The following is a 17,008-nucleotide window of genomic DNA, read 5'->3' as shown; positions in this document are numbered from 1 at the left end:
TGCAAGGCAGCAGTAGCAGCAGCACTCAAAAAAGAGGGTCAAGAAGCAAAGAAAGCGTCACTTTAAATATAGTCAGCATGCCTTCATGCCCTAGTTTAGCTGTTAGCTGTAATCAAGTACTAATGGCAGGCATTCATTGCAGCCTTTTTGGCTGTCAGGTCATCGGGCTCAGCAACGACGGCTAAAAAAAAAAAACTCAACGAGAATGGGCTTCATTTGTATGGCATGGTTACACAGATGGACATCTGAACTCAGCTGTCGGTATCAATCTTGTGAATATGACAACCTAGAATAATCTTGTAAATGCACTTGCGTCGTATCATTCTTTAACCTTCCAGTTGACCATCTCTTCTTTCCGCAACTTGCTCAAGAGTCTCTCCCCTCCATGTGCAAAGTGTGCTGTTGTATGCCTTTTTTTTTTCTTAATGGGCACCATTGGAGGCCTTTGCATTCACCTCATAGAGCCGAAACACCATTCCACACCAGAGAAAATTAAAGCAACTTGTATCTTACCATGAAAAGTATATTTGTATAAAAAAAACAGTAAAACGATAACCAAGTAAAAATAATTTGTACAGTAGTCACATGATTTTTTTTTTTAAATTGCGCTGTTATGTACAGGGACAGAACTGGACAGAGCACACATCACATAGAGCATGAACTAGCAACTGTTTATTTTAGATTTAGATAATTTGTTGAAACATATTTATAGTTACGAAAATTCAGAACTGACACAGGGGACAAAGAAGGAAATGCATGACATGAGCGCTTGTGTCATGCATTTCCTTCTTTGTTCCTTGTGTCTGTGCTGAATTTTTGTAATTATGAATCTGACATTTCAACTAGTCCAATTAGCAGTCTTGATTCAACATATTTATACCCACACGTTTACAAAATGATTGTGCAAAGACAGACAAAGATACAAGTACGCCCATGCGCATTCCTTTTACATCCCCAAGATCAGGTTGGTCAGCCCAAATTACTTAATTAGTAAATAATTTGCTGAACTATCCACAACTGTGACCCCCTCCAGCTTATCATAAACGCTAACATTCTATTTTAAGAAAATGTGTCAGCAATGCTAACTACATAATTTGCTTACTTTTTGCTGCAGATAAATATGCCTCTCTGATATTTCACAAAGATTGATGCGTTGCATCACACTGAGGTTCAGCCTCTGTGATATATCTTCGGAGTCTCTTGCCTAATGCATATCATCTGCTTTGGGTGGCACAAGAATGGTCTTCAAATAAATAATCTGTGGCCATATTACACACCATTGTAACGGTAAATTGAGAAATCAGAAAAGCCGCAAGCTGCTTACACCACCTTGAGTTGTTGGCAGTTCACGAGAAAGACCTTTAATACATTGCCATGAATGCCAGTGGGAATCTCTTCTTTACTTTCCCAGTCTTTTGTCTGTCCAGATGCATATAATATAAAACCGTCACTTCATTGAAAAAATTTGGACCAAAAAGTGTTGAAAGTGGACCGTAGTGTACATTCCATCTGCTGCTTGAATGCAAAGGTGGTATCAGTCTTGCTGTTTGCACCTTCTCGTTGATGAAACAGCTCCAGTCTGAGAAGTTGACAGGAGGCCTGTTCGAGGAAAGTGATGAGCAGGCGTGCACGACACCCCTCGTCAACATGGTGTCCTCGGACATGAGCACGCTGAGCATGCTCCGGTACGGCATGCTGGCTCTGCAGCTGCTGCCTGAAAACAGCAGTGCAGGTGAGTGTATTGTTGTTTCTCGGGAAGGTGAACGCCAGCTTCCTTTGAAGTTCATTTGCCATTTCAATATAGAAAAGCTACCATGTGCTTTTTCCATGTGGGTGCACGTTAAAGAACCCCAGGTGGTCAAAATTTCCGGAGTCCTCCACTACGGCGTGCCTCACAATCAGAAAGTGGTTTTGGCACGTAAAACCCCATAATTTTCTTTTTCCATGTGAAAATGTGACACTTAACAAGTGTGAAGATCCGGAAACACTTTTAAGATTTTAACTTTATATTGAAATCGAACCTGGCTTCATCAACATTATTATGGCAAATCAGTTTTGCAGAAGTCTGCTAGATGAAGGCAGTTTCATGAAATAAAAAAAAAAATTGCCATCCACCCGACATTAGCACAAAGCTATAAGGAAGCTCATATGGGTTTCTCTGAAAGAAAGCATCACAGTTGTACTTGGTTTGCAGCTTCCGCCCACTTTCTAATATTCATATATTTTTTGATGCTGTAAACTTCTGTTAATTAGACCCTGATGAGACTGACGACATTTTATCAAATTACCTGGCAGGGCGAATTAAACAAGATGCAGAAAAAAATTCTAAAACACACTGCTGATTCACTTGGCAGCATTTGCTTGATAGTAACACGTCCCCGAAAAAACGCGTGCCCACTTTCTGTGTGTTCAAAGTAGCAAACTAATGTAGAAATGACATTAAACCCCCTAAACAAAGCAGAATTGAAAGCGCGCCCAATTTTTAGCAAGAAAAATTGTCGCACAATAAAGGTTGGTTTCTTAAAGTCAGCTTCACCGCGATGAATGTGTGTTATGCGTCGAAGCTTGCGAACATAGCTATGATAGTTTTGGTTTTGTGTCGGATAAACTGTAGTATGGGAGCTAGCTGGGCGATTCTGTGCATCTGAATTATTATTACTTACAGTGTGCACTAAAAACACGGACACAGAAGCGCTCGTGTTTTGTCTCTTCTGTGTACATGTTTTTATTGTGCGCTGTAATAATAATGTTTGTGTCCGATTGCACCACGCAGGCAATTTCCAGCCCAGTTAAAAAAAAAAAAAATTGTGCACATTGGAATTAGGTAAATACCATAATCAAACATTGTGATTTATGGCTATTGCTTGAAAGTCTTTCTAGGGTGAGCTGAAAATAGGCATTTTCAACCTGAAATGACGTCTGTTCAACGTGTTCACTGTCCACTAAGCCCCGCTGAGACAGAAGCATAAACGGGCTGCTATTGGGGTCCCTATAGGGGTGAGGTACATGTGTGGTGACTGGTAAAGTTCGAATTATCCGGCAAAGGCCCATTGTAGGATTGAAATAATGGAAGTTTGGGCCAACAGATATGCATAAGTGTCAGCCGGGATCGAATTAACCAAAAAGTCAAATTAGCTGGAGTTGAACTAATGGAATTGAACCGTTTTCTATTCGATATTCAGCTTTTACTTTCTTAGTCAATCAATACTCAAATTGAAATCTACTATTTGGTAATTGCGTGCTCCTAATGAAAGGGCTTCAAGTGAAATAAATAGTGTGAAGTGCTAGCTAGCACAGGACAAAATTTCATTGCAGGGGCCATGCTAAATAAGTTATCTATTACTTTTGACCCTTCAGCCATGGTTTACGAGTGAATCTTTACTCATGGCAGACTAGGCAGTGAAACCTGAAGTGGTCGACTGAGAATACAGAACTGGACTGCTAAAAAGGGGCCTGGCATGCACAGCACTCCATCTCACTAACTTTGTGCAATGCACTGAGTGCTGCGGCTTGTGTCAGCCCTCCATTAACGTGTGCCGGCTGCGTGTTCCAAAAAATGGGAGGAGGGCTCACTCATTGTGCGCTACTATTCCTTCAATGATGCTTTCGTTCAGTTGGCTTTACACGGACGGGGATCAGAGGTGGACACTGGAGGAGCCGTTCTTCTGGTTCTCTTCTCCGATTGGTCGATGCAACCCATAATTTTACAGCACTGCATCGAGTCTCTTGGGTGGAGCACAGAACGTAGCACAAAGCTACGAAAAATTGTAGCTGATTGTACCACATTCTGGTGGATGCCGTTTCACTTACCTGAATTTGGCTCCACCATCCGGATTTCCACAACGCTCCCATGGAAAATTGGACTGTTTTTGCAGGCATTGTGGTGATCACAGATGGTGTGATCAGCGTGCCCAACAGCCAGCAGCTGGAGCTCCTCCTCGGCAGCCTGCGGGGCGGCACGGTGGCCTGCTCCTTCTTGCATCTCGGCGGTGGCTACCACGCCCAGAGCAGTCTCGGATATGTACCATACGACGATCTGATGCGCTTCATTGCACGCGCGACTTTCGGTGCCTACCTCAACAGTGGTTGCCTGGTTGGACCGGTCAGTTGTGTCCTGCTCTTGTATCGCTGGTGCTAATTAGATCAGTTAACATTCACCTTTTGAATACGCTGTGGTGGCTTGGATTCTTTGGTGTTCTGTTGGGAATGGGGTCATGGGTTATGTTCGTGGGTCAGTCACATAAAAGATAACAGTGTGTAAAGAACTTCATTAGGTGTTTCTGAGCACGCTCTACAACTGTGCTTTGGTGTTGTTATTATCTAACTCAAATTAGTGAAACTTTGTGTTTAGGTCAGGCTGCAGACATGCTTGATGAGTTTTTATTTTCCAGGACGAAATCGAAGGGTCAACAGGCACAGAGAACATATTCCACAGGGCACTGCTCTTCTGGAGTTTTCAGGAGGAATTCATCAATCAGCGACTAGAGCTTGCCAAAGACGCCGGAATGCAGTACAAGCTGCTGGCTTGCAAGTGAGTGAGCTCAATGGCTAGTAAGAATAGACATTGGTTGTTGGGTCAGGAGGTGACTTACAAAGCTGCTGTTGAGCGTAAACTTTTATTTCAAATCAACAAGATTTGAGTCCGGCGTCCTTTTAGTGGGTCTGGGCACCCGCCGCGGACTCTGCGAAGCGGCTTCCTTGGCTCGCTGGGCGGCCCAGAGTTGTGCTGTCAGGTCAGAGCTGAGCAGTGCGGTCATCCAGCGTGACTGGAGGCTGGCGGTGGAAGAGACGGAGGGGTCGGCACTGCCCGACTTGTTTTTTAGGTCCCGACACTCCCATAACATGTGATTTAGTGTGGCGACCTCGCCACACGATGTGCATCTGTTTGTAGTGTACATGTCTGGATACATGGCGTGCATGAGTCTGGGGTTTCCGTAAGAGTCTGCTTGTAATTGTCTGAAATGTACTGCTTGCGTCCTGTCTAACCTAGCATGAGGGAATGGGTATATGCGTCTTTGTAATTGGCAGTGTGCTGTGATTTCGTGAAAACTGGTCATACGATCCTCCCATGCCCAGACGTTTGCAGTACCCCGCAGGGGCTCTTCCTCCGATGCTGCTCGGTGAGTCAGGCCTCGAGCAACGCCGTGAGCCGCTTCGTTGGGGGTGCTCATTCCAGTGTGTGCCGGGATCCATAGCAAATGCCTTCGGTTATCAACGTCGGCCTCTCCCTGGTGTATGGGATGTCGCTGGAGTATCTGATACGCCTCTTGCGAGATGTGCCCATTTGCAAAATTGCGAATTGCCATTTGCGAGTCACAGATCACGTATGTAGCTTTGGTTTGTGTGAGGGCCAGTGCTATGGCCGCTTCCTCTGCCGCTTCGGCATGTGCCGTGTTCACGGTGACACTCGTGAGGTGGTTGCCTCGGTGGCTAGTAACTGCCGCCACGAAACTCTTCCTGTCTCGATAGCGGGCTGCGTCGGTGAAGACCGCCTCCTTGTCGTTAGAGTAACTTTTGTTCATTTGTTGTGTCCTGGCTTTACGCTTCCCCGTGTGGTGTTGGGGGTGCATGTTGCGAGGCAATGGGGGTACGTATAGTTGCTCGCGTATGGGTCTTGGAATGTCTACTTTGACGCCGTGTTGCGAGTGGTATGTGATACCGAGATTTTCAAGTACGTGTCTGCCCGGGCGGGTCTTGGATAGGCGTTGAAGTTGGGACACTTGTTGCGCCTCCACGAGTTCTTCGAGCGTATTGTGTAGGCCTAGTTCTAAGAGCTTGGTGGTGCTAACTCCAGGCGCAAGTCCCAACGCACATTTGTATGCCTTGCGTATGAGCGCGTTGAGCTTGTTTTTTTCCGCAACCGTCCAGTTGTGAAACGCTGCTGTGTACCTTATCTGAGAAATGACGAAGGCTTGTATGAGTCGGATGACGCTTCCTTCGTGCATGCCCACGTGTTTGTTGGTGATGCGTCGAATGAGCTGCATCGTGCTGGTGGTATTTGTCGTTATCTTGCGAAGTGCTTCGCCATTGCCACCCTTATGCTCTATCATCATTTCTAGTACCCGGATTTTCTCTACTATCGGGATGGGTAGGCCATTTGATGCCGTTAATTGGATCTTTTGCTTTTCCAGGGGTGTGTAGCATTTAGGTAGGCGCCCCTTTCTGACTGGTCTATATAGCAGCAGTTCGAATTTTTCGGCCGAGCAGGCGAGTCCCGTGCCCACGAGGTAGTTTTCTGCGCATTGCCTGCTGTTGACAAATGTTCAATATTGTTGTGCTTATTGTTGTTTTATAGCCTCAGCACAGCTGCTCTTATGTGGTGTGAAACATGGCATTAGCTGTTAGTTTTTTTTATATCCAAGGCATTGACTTTAGAAATTCAATGCTTAATGTTCTGTGAACAACACTTATGTGCTGTTGCACGAAGGGATGTAAGAGGATTAAAACTCAGTCATCAGCACTCCACTAAACTTCGACAACTCATTTGGCCATCTGATGCAGTCTACAGCCTCTTATTTGTGCTTTGAACACTTGTGTTGACATGTGGCTGAACAAGTTTGTTCTGTGGGGCCTATCTGTAAAGTGTAACAAAACACTCACCTGCTGGTCGACTCAGTGACTCACTCATTCTCGCTGTAATTTGCTCACACTTGTGAATCTGTGAAATGAATGAACCATTGCATTAACAAAACGCTTTCATGCAAACTCGTGTACTTGGCTGCTCACTCGCTTTCGCACTTGCTCGCTCAATCTCTTGCGAGCTTTCGAGCTCACTCAAGCTCACTCACTCACTCGTTCGCCCGCCCGCCTGCCTGCCAGCTCACTCACTCACTCACTCACTTGCCCGCTCACTCGCTGGCTTGCTTGCTTGCTTCTGCCTTGATTGAGTGCCGTTGTCTCGATTTGCCATGGTTCCTTGCAGGGGCAACACGGCATTTGAGCCGAACCAAGGTTGTATGCCGCAGCTGCGCAAGAAGAACTCAGATGGCAGCCTCAACACGTCGTTGTCAAGTGTCCTCTCCTGCAAGCTTCGTGAAGGCTACGCCCTGCGGAGCATTTCTACGGCCAAAGGTCAGTTGACGTTACAGCATCCACATGTGATCTATACCTGAGAATGACCACACTACCATGCAGTCACATGTGGAGGCATTTTCCAGCTGTTTTCCTGTGCTGGTAGAAAGTAGAAATTCTGAGTAAAAGGGAATGGTGGCCTTTCCGAAAATCAGCGGGCAGTTGGAGTGTGTGTGCAGTTGAACCTTGGTATAAAGAGCCTTGATGTAACAAATTTTTGGATATAATGAAGTAAATATAAATCGTTTACTGATGCTTTATTTCAAAGCCGATTCTGCTGCTTATAATGAAACTAGAAATGCAAAATCCGAGGAAATGTCGGTTACAGCAAAGCAAACATTTGTTTGCTAGCAAAAATAACTACAATATGTATCTTGGCAGCAAAAACGCCAGGTAGACAAATGCGTATCAAGAGTAACTTGATAGATTTATTCTCTAAAAAAGAAAAGTGCTTGTGTTCTTCATGTCTTTCATTCTGTTCCACGTGTTACACGCTAGTTTAACCTTCTTTTTTATTGAAATGCTGACTGGCCTAAATGTCTATCCTTCTGGACTTATTCTAGACACATTTGTGAGTTCTGGTGAATGGCTTAGCTTGGCTTGCCCACAGCCAAGGAGCCAGTGTACTGATCTTGTGTAATCATGCCAATTGCACAGCTGCATATTAACGTCAGCGCAAAGTGTATGTTTGTAATGTAGCATTGTTTACGTGCTCTGTATTGGTGCAGAAAGCTACCTGATGGACCGCCAATCTTTGCTGACTCGCCAGGGGCATCATGCTTGCGTCTATTTCATATATACCATATTGCAAACTTTTATATGATATATTTTATATAGATGTGACTTTGTTAAAACAAGGTTTGATTGTATTAGACATGACTTTCCTAACTGCAGAACTTCAGCAAACAAATGGCAGGTCTCCTCAATTTCACTGCAATTTCACACGCACGAGTGTTTTTAGTGCAACATATGATAGCATACATGTTGCATGATAACATGCGAACTTGTGTTGTGTAAGTGTGGTGGGGAGCTAATGTGCTTGTAGCATATGCAGATGCACTGCCTATGTTGGTGATTCCAAAAACTATGTGCAGTAAACATCTGGTAATTCAAATAGGGTATGTTTCACTTTTCGGTTAACTTGATTCTGGCCGAAAGTCCTGGCTGGTGCCCATGCATTTCTATGGGCCCAAAGTGTCGTTATTTCGATCCTAAAATTGGCCTCCACCAGATAATCTGAACTTGACCAGTCGGCACACACATGCATGACCTCTGTGGTGACCCCGATAGCGACCCCCTTTAGGGGCAGCATCTGCCTTGGAAGAGATTATGGGATAGCGAATGCATTAAACACACGTCGTCTCTCGTTGAAAATGCCTTTCTTTGGCTGTCTCTAGGAAGATTTTCAAAGAATAACCCTCGCTTACAATGTCTGATAACGATATTTTTCTGTTTCTAACACGTGCTTTTTTTTAGACAATTGGGGCGAAAATTGCTTGTACGGTGTAATCGGACACGATGCCAAAACAGCCTTCACGGCGTTTGTGTACTTTACCGCATAACACCAGCACATTGCAGCGAAGCTGACTTTAAAAAACCGGCCACTGTTGCGCAGCATATGTTCACCCCTTGTCCGTTTTCCTTGCCAGAAAATCGGGTGCGCGTTAGAGTTATGCTTTTGTTTAGGAGTTATGTGTCATTTCTACATTAGTTTTCTACTATGAACACAAAAAAAGTGGGTGTGCACTTGATTTGGTGGTGTGTTGTAATAGGGAAATACTGTGAAATGAATTGGTAGTGTGCATTGTTGTTTTTTCTGCATCTTGCCTAATTTTGCCTGCCAGATAATTAAGTCAATTTCGTCAGTCCCTTTAGGGTTGAATTAATGGAAGTCGATTGTATATGTGAAATGCTTTTGTCGTCACATCACAGATCAAAAAGCACTGTGCCATCATTTCACCTGGCTCATAAAGCTCAGATGGTATCTGTGTGACTTCTTTCAAACTGATGGCTCCAATTCCTTGGTTTTTCAACAACAATGACAGTAGCAGTAATAGTAGTAGTAGTAGTAGTACTAAATTAGCAAGCTATTGCTGATAGGCCAAGAACTGGTCCAGCAAGTGCAGTCAAATGAATAGCGATAACAGTATGTCAAATGAAGAGCCATAACAGTACCTGATGACATTTTGTTTTATTCCGATTGCCTTTTTGTGGTAAATTGCATTGCAGGGCATAAATCAACAGCAGTTTGCAGGAACCTTTTTCTTTTTCTGTAACTTTTGTTTAGGAGAACTGGAAATCAAGCTGGTGCTTCCGTGGAAGTTCGATGTGAACATCGAGTATGTTGTCATGGTACCATGGCAGTCCTCAAGCAAGAAGTAAGTTGTGAAATTTGTGAATTTTCTTTAAGCATTTTCTGTTGAAGATCATTTACAATTATCTTTAATCCAGTAACATTTGAGTGCTCTCTTCGATAATACAATTGAGAATTTGTTGGCAATGATAATGCCATTTTAAATGCTGCCATGATTCCATGTTGGTTTTTATTGTTACAAGTAACAACCTTTTATTTTTTTGCATCTTGCTTTACATTTGTATTTTGCACAGTGGGAGTCTAAGTACCTAGTTATTCGTGTGTTAAACCCATTGGCATAGTTACTATTGGTGTGCTTGCTATACTGTTATGGGTGCAGCTTCCTGTCTGTCTGAAATATGTCATTCCATACATGAACAGAATTGAAGATGCTGCCTGCTATTTGCGAGATCCCTTCAGAGTCCTTGAAGTGTTCCGTTGTTGTTGAAATGTTGCTCAGATATTTCCTTGCAAAGACATCAGACAAACTACTGAAGGTGCTCTCAATGTTTTGTTGTGGACAAAGAAATGCAAGCTAGACGTTATTACACCTCTTACAAGTAATAATTCAAGAGTGTGATTTCTTGTGGCTATTGTCTCGTTGTCAAAGATGGTGCAGGTCTCAAAGTAAATGTACCATCAGTCTACATTGACATCTGAACAGGAAATAACTGATCACAGTAACTGTTATGCATAATTACATGGAATTGGGATGTGCAATTGCTCTGTAGCCACTTTTTAAGCATGAAGCACACTTAACATACACGGTAGAATCTCAGTAAATGAAAATTATTAAAATGGAATGGTCACTTATATGGACAACTGCATTATTATTGGTTGGTTTTTCCTTAAGGCCAGTGCCACAAAAAAAGCTCAAAAGCTGGTTGAGCCTGCGTCTAGACGTCCTCATGCACAGATCTTCCTAGCTGGACCCTTCTTGCAGAGACGCAAAGAAGATACCTCCCTGGCAGCAATGGTTGATATCAAATTAATCTGCTCAAAGTTATCATGTGTGTTTCATAATTTGCCTGCTTATTTGCCATAGTGACTTAGTGTCCATAATGTTCCAATGCCGAGCACAAAGTCCTAAGTTTGAATCCCAGCCATGACGGCCACATATCGATGGAGGCTGAGTGCGAGAATGCTCTTGTACCATGTTTTGGTTATAAATTAAAGAATTATATATTCCTCAATTTTGTCTTAAATTTTTGCCAGTGCGTTTTGTACAACTGTGCGACTTGTACATGTGTAAAGCCATGTGTGCTGGTGCGACTAGTAGGCCTACATGCGTTTGTTTTTATGTGTCCAAAAAAATGTGCATGGCAGCATTGTGAAAAGATCAAATCTTGTACTAAAAGTGCAGCGAAACGTTGCTGCAGATGTTAGCTCCTGGGTCTCGCTGTGTAGGTAGCGCGGCAGCGGCAGTGAAGGCCGCCAGTGTGGCCTCGGTTAATATAGGTGCCTCCGCGACAAAAGATCATGCGTACTAATTTACTGTTAGTTTAATTTTTCCTAATGAAAAGGTTAAACCCATCGAACTGCAGCAATAAACAAGTAAAGAGTGCCACAGATTATTACTCATACGTTGTGGCACCCGAAATGCACCTGTTACAAAAATCGCCACTTAGTCCCACCACATCATCATCAGTTGCCCGTACGAGAAGTAGCTGCGCTTCCAGCTTCCAGTTGCTGTTTCACTTTTATATGCACATGTTCGGGCTGCTTCAGGTGCGTTGTGATCCTTCTCGTGTTCGTCCAGAGCACGTGACGCCGCAGAGGCAATGCCAGCGTGGTGCTTACAACATTGTGTAAAAGTTATTCAGGGGCAGACGATGGTTACCTGGCTGGCTGAAGCGGCTGAAGTTCTTGATAGCGCATCGGAGGTTAAGACCTTTGATTCATTTGAGTGAAGTGCAATAAATGTGTGTTTTCTGTGCCTAAAAGGAGTGTGGGTCTAGGTTTTCTTTTTTAAGCTAGAATAGGCAGCTCGTAAAAATTTCGTGTTTGGAAATTTAGTGCCCCGCAATGGGTAAGTACGGCATTTCATGATGACTGAACTTGTGTGCTTCATATTATTATGCAGACCGAATTAAAATAGGTGCATCCTATATACTGGTGCAACTTATATACCAATGTTTTTCTTAGAGACTCACAGAAAGTGTGGGGCTGTGGCTCATACAAAGGTGCGGCTTATAATTGGGAAAAGATAGCACTACTGGATAGAATGAGCTTGTGGCCCCTAACTGTGCTGTGTCTCGTAGCCTGTGTGTTGTTTGGATGTTCAAGCATATCAGTCAATTAATGAATCAATCAACCAGTCAGTCAGTTTGCCAGATAAGGTGACTGCTTATTAAATACTCGATAGGGTAGTCAGTTACTATTTTCACTGTGTGTGAAAGAAGGGAGCAAATATTTATAAGATAGTGAAAAACATGTAACTTATTACAAGTGACCAATCTCCAATAACACTTTACATTGCAAGTATATTGAGAACACGTTCGTGCATGCAATGTGTCGGTAAAAATAGTTAGTGAGAGTTGAGAGTGGCTGGTGTCAACGTCTGCAGTCGAGATTCGTCGGGGAGTGGCTCACAGCCTAAGCAGCGGGCGGGCTGCAAGTTCGAGGTGTGCGTGGAGGCCAGCTATGACTTCCTGCACGACGTCACATGCGAATACTTCAAGCCCAACAAGACCCGCAGCCCCTTCCGCCTCATGGTGGCCCAGCAGTACTGGAACGCGCTTAAAAAGTGAGCACTGCCTTTTGCAGCCTTTTCTTATAGATGGTTTTGCACGCACCATAGCAGCAGCAAGCATGCAGTCTACTAAGCCGTAAAAAAGCGTGTTTTCGAGTTGGTTTCATGTACTGTATGGAAATTTCTTTACATTTTGAGATTTAAAAAAAAATTGCATAGTGCTTCAAGACTGACAGTCATATATGTATGTATGGCAAACTGGTAAAATTGTGATTACGTGCATGAGAATAGTGTTAAAAATCTGCTGGCTTCTGTTCTAGAACACTTGTGGTGCTTGGCTTATCTTTCTTGTCCACCAAATTTGACTGGCTATGTGTCAGTGGACAAAACCAGAATTCGTGCAGGTCCCTGTGTTGTACGCAGTGAAAGGGCTTATACCTGTGCCCACATGGGCGCAAAACCACTGTGTGGGCTCAGTAGACGAACCATTGTTCCTTTGACCGTCACAGATTTGACTGAAAGAAGTTTGAATGTGTTGGTGGCCACGCCAAATTGCATTTCCCGCTTTATTTTATCCATAAAAAAATTTTCGATCAAATGGTAAGGCTCACATTTTTGGTAAAAGCCAGTTCCAAAGTGTGCCTTGAGACAGTGGCACACGTCTGATTTTTGTAGTGCTTGTTTTGGGAAGTAAATGAGTTGACCTTATCTCTGAAAGAAATTTTATTTCACACTTTAAATAAGATGCAATTTTGGCACAGGAAGGTGGAGCCGAAATCAGAGGGTTCAGTTTTCTTTTTTTACTGACCTATTGTTAAGGCTATGAAACAAAATTTAAATGAGCTGTTAAATGCCTAACTAAAGTATATGTTAGAATTATTTGAACCTACAAATGTCCAACATTGTGTGTGAGCTGGTTTTCACTGAAAGTGCAAGCCCAGCCATTTGATCAGAAAATTGTTTTTATGGATGAAATAAAATGAGAAACACAACTTTGCGCATCCACCAACGCATTCAGATTTCTCAGTTGAATCTATGACAGTTGAAAAAAATCTTTTTCACTTGGTAAAGAATGGTCCTATGGTGTTCTGCCCCACACAAGGTTGTGGGTGTGATTCTTATATGCAATAGCCACATTCTGATAGGGATGGAATGAAAAAAATACTTGTGCGCTTCTATTTAGACATATGTTAAACAACTCCAGCTGGTTGAAATTACAGATTGACAGAATAAGGAAATACTCACCAATATATTCACAAGCTATGCACTTGCTTGCACTCATGTGCCCTCACTCTCGTCAAATACTCACATACAAACTTGCGCCCAATCATACTCCACCAATACAGTCTAATTTCATTAATTCGAACCTGTCGGGACTGGCGAAATTGATTGCGTTATCCGGCACGTCGAATTAAACAAGATATGGGAAAAATGGCAAAACACACTGCTGATTCGTTTGGCAGTATTTACCTGATACTAGCATGTCCCTGAATCAAATGCACACCCTCTATGTGTCCAAAGCAGAAAAATAATGTAGAGATAGCACCCGCCATGGTTGCTCAGAGGCTATGATGTTAGGCTGCTGAGCACGAAGTCGCGGGATCGTATCCCGGCCACGGCTGCCGCATTTCGATGGGGGCGAAATGCGAAAACACCCGTGTACTTAGGTTTAGGTGCACGTTGGTCGACCCAGGCGGTCGAAATTTCTGGAGTCCTCCACTACGGTGTGCCTCATAATCAGAAAGTGGTTTTGGCATGTAAAACCCCATAATTTAATTTTTAACATAGAGATAGCATTGAAGTTCCTTAAGAAAGGAGAAATTTAACATGAACCCGATTTTTTAGCAAGAAAAATGGCCAAGGGTCTAGTATGTGTAGCACAGTGGTAGCCGGTTCCCTAAAGTCAGCTTCGCCGTAATGCAGCCATGTTATGCGGCAAAACATGCAAGCGTCGCGAATGCGGTTTGCGGCTCAATTTTCTTAAAGAAATAGAAAAAAAACAGCACACTATAATCGAGTAAATACCTATATCATGCATTGCGAACTACTACTATTGCCTGGAAATCTTGCTGGGACAGGTCGAAAATAGGTGATTTCAATGGGTGATGACATTGCTTTCAACGCATTCACTGTCCCTCAAGCTCTTCTGAGACAGATGCCGCCAGTAAAGGGATGGCCAAGTTCGAATTATCTGTTGAAGGCCAATTTTAGGATCATAATAACGAAAGTTTGGGCCCATAGAAATGCATGGGCACTGGCTGGCACCTTCAGTCGGGAATGAATTAACTGAACAATTGGAATTATCCAGAGTCAAATTAATGGAAGTCTGCTGCACTGACTCGCATTCATTGTCACTACCATTCACACTTACAGGCACCCACACATATTTGTACTTGTATTCACTCACCGACACTCACCCACATACATACTCGTGTCTACTCACACTGGCCAACAGTCACTCACGCTCACTCTCACGTCCACTGAAGATCACCGTCACTGACTTTCATTCGAATTCACGTTAATCGGCACTCATTTCCCTTTATACTTGCATTCACTCATGCATTCAATCGTCCTTTGTCACTCACTTAGGTAGTCCATGTCATGCCTGTGATACGAGTGGGAAGTGAAAGTGTACTCGTGAGTGACCATGCATACCTACGGCTGAAAATAATCTGGCACTCATCACCACAGGCATCTCTCATACATAGCCTGTATGTTGTTTTAGGATGTCAAAGCCCCAAATTTAACTTGATTTGATTTTGATGTGGGGCGCAAAAAATGACTATAAGTGTTTTAAGCCTTAAAGTTATGTCACTCATTTGGTGCCATTTTGGGCAAACTGAACAACATTAGCCATAGTTCCAGTCTCTATTTGATGTGCTTTACACAAGTCACTTGCCCATTAAATGTCACCTCTTTGATTCCATTCCTTGCCCAAAGTAATAATTTTTCATTTATGGTGGCAGGTTATGTTTCTCATCCATATGAAGTATCATTAAGTGTCAATATGAAATGCAGTTGAAATGTTTTTCTTGTATAAAAAATTATTCAGTTCATAAGATGTTAAAAAATTTTTGATTGGCTGAGGCTCTTTAAACAAACGTACAGAAGCCTCACTATAGGGTCCAGTGACACCCATAGTCATATGCAAAGTGTCCAGTGGCCATAAGAGCTGCTTCTTGTGGTTTGTTTGGGGGGGAAAAAATAATAAAAAAAAGTCGCTGAGAAAAAAAAAGTATCAAGTGACAAACACACTATATAGCTTTTGTGTTCCTGCAGCATCTCGAGTACAGACCAGCTCCTGGTACACCTGCACTCTTTCAACCAGAACCCCGTGTACTACTCGGTGCCTGAAAGTTTCCGCAATGGTGTCCCTGTGTTTGTGATGCCTCCTAACTCTTCAGGCCATCCGGTCCTCTCCTCCAAGTGAGTGACGAGTCATCTTACCTGTTCACCTGGTATTCTCTGTCCCCCATGTAAGGTTCAAGGCATTTCGTAAAAGTTTTGGTACGCATAGTGTAGTTTGAATTCTTGTGCTGTGTCCAAACTCTGCCTTGCCAGCTGCGACCTTCGCCCCATTCTCGCAAGTGTACGTGAGATGCGTGCCGGTTACTGTGGGCCACATTCTTGGCAGCAAAGGAAGAGATGATGCAACTCTTCAAACAAAAGGCATTTATAGCTCTTGTGTGCAAAATGCTAGCTCGCCTAAATGTAAAAAGTGCCTCAGAGATACTGTGCTGAAAAATGGAACATGTTCAACCGAGCATGCAGAGAAGTTTCCAAAGCATGATTGAAGGGGCATCATTTGCTGGTGCCATCCCACAAGCTGAAGTGTGTCCAAGTGATCATGTCTACACCTCTGTGGCCAAATTAAAATTTACCCTAAGATTGTTCTGTGATGCTGGCCAACGATTGTACAGTTAGTCCATTGGTATGCGCTGAGGTCTTAGGAAGCCAAATAGAACGAACCATATGCATCAAATTATTTGCACATCGGTGTTACCTATGTGGTCGGGCAGCACCATAAACGTTGAAGTGCTTGCTCCACTTCCCTTCGTAATGGCCAGAAATGTGACAAGGTTCTACTGCACATGAATGCTGTTTAATACCTAGTGTATCTGGCAGAAAAGTGGAATTCTTTCACATTAATACAGACAGTAGCAGGCTTGTACATGTCACAAAAACTAACTGATTACAATTACTTCATACAATTCAAAATACAATTCATTACAGTGACCAATTACTGCCCCACGACAATTACTGCCTCGCAAAAGCAATTCAGCAATTGATAAGAGGAAATTGTTACTTTTACATTACTTTGCTCCCAAATTTATTAACCCGGCACAAGTACAGCAAACAGAACAAACTGGCCTGGCTTTTTCAGTGCCCCCTCTGCAGCCCTTTGCGTGTTGTTCATCTTCAATAACAGTGATGTTTGAAAATTTTTTTGTCATCTTTTCATGTTCCATTGTGAGGGCATTAGCAGCAACATTGAAAGCTCGCTCAATGTGTGTGCTTGGAAAGATGAGCAGTATTGCAGCGTACTAACACCGAACAGGGAAATTAACAGTTCGGAAACTAAAAGATGACGAAGGGAAGAGGGAAGGAAAAAGGGAAGTCTGAGCTCACTGAACACGATTGTTCTGACATTCCGCATGTCGTGAATGCAGCGTCGACCATACAGGCCATGTGGCCTGTCTTTACGATAAGAAAACAAGTACTGAGCGTAGGGTTTGCCTGTCTCAACATGCGTATCTGTGAGGCTGCTGCATCTTACAGTTGTGGGTGTTCTGTAGTAGTTCCCACCAAATTCAAGTGCTCAAAGCTGCGTCACGCGTTACAGCTTGTCTCATAAATAAAGTGACTGGTTACGTGCAATTAATTGCTGAAAA

General features: G+C 43.2%; 1 protein-coding gene across 3 annotated transcripts in view; it reads left to right on the top strand.

Moving 5' to 3' along the window:
- The window catches only part of LOC135921842 (KICSTOR complex protein SZT2-like), a 259,666-nt gene that overhangs the window by 13,171 nt on the left and 229,487 nt on the right, over positions 1–17,008 (top strand). For 2 of the 3 annotated variants that reach the window (XM_065456219.1, XM_065456216.1), the window contains exons 7-13: positions 1,573–1,732; positions 3,876–4,102; positions 4,392–4,531; positions 6,923–7,071; positions 9,359–9,449; positions 11,991–12,170; positions 15,396–15,542. In XM_065456219.1, the coding sequence (XP_065312291.1) occupies positions 1,573–1,732; positions 3,876–4,102; positions 4,392–4,531; positions 6,923–7,071; positions 9,359–9,449; positions 11,991–12,170; positions 15,396–15,542 (1,094 nt within the window). The remainder of the gene's footprint in view (positions 1–1,572; positions 1,733–3,875; positions 4,103–4,391; positions 4,532–6,922; positions 7,072–9,358; positions 9,450–11,990; positions 12,171–15,395; positions 15,543–17,008) is intronic. The other variant, XM_065456218.1, reaches the window with a different exon arrangement.

The sequence above is a fragment of the Dermacentor albipictus genome, chromosome 9, assembly GCF_038994185.2.
Source record: "Dermacentor albipictus isolate Rhodes 1998 colony chromosome 9, USDA_Dalb.pri_finalv2, whole genome shotgun sequence".
Taxonomy (NCBI): domain Eukaryota; kingdom Metazoa; phylum Arthropoda; class Arachnida; order Ixodida; family Ixodidae; genus Dermacentor; species Dermacentor albipictus.
The sequence above is the reverse complement of the archived record's forward strand: the minus strand, read 5'-3'. Positions and strand labels throughout refer to the sequence as shown.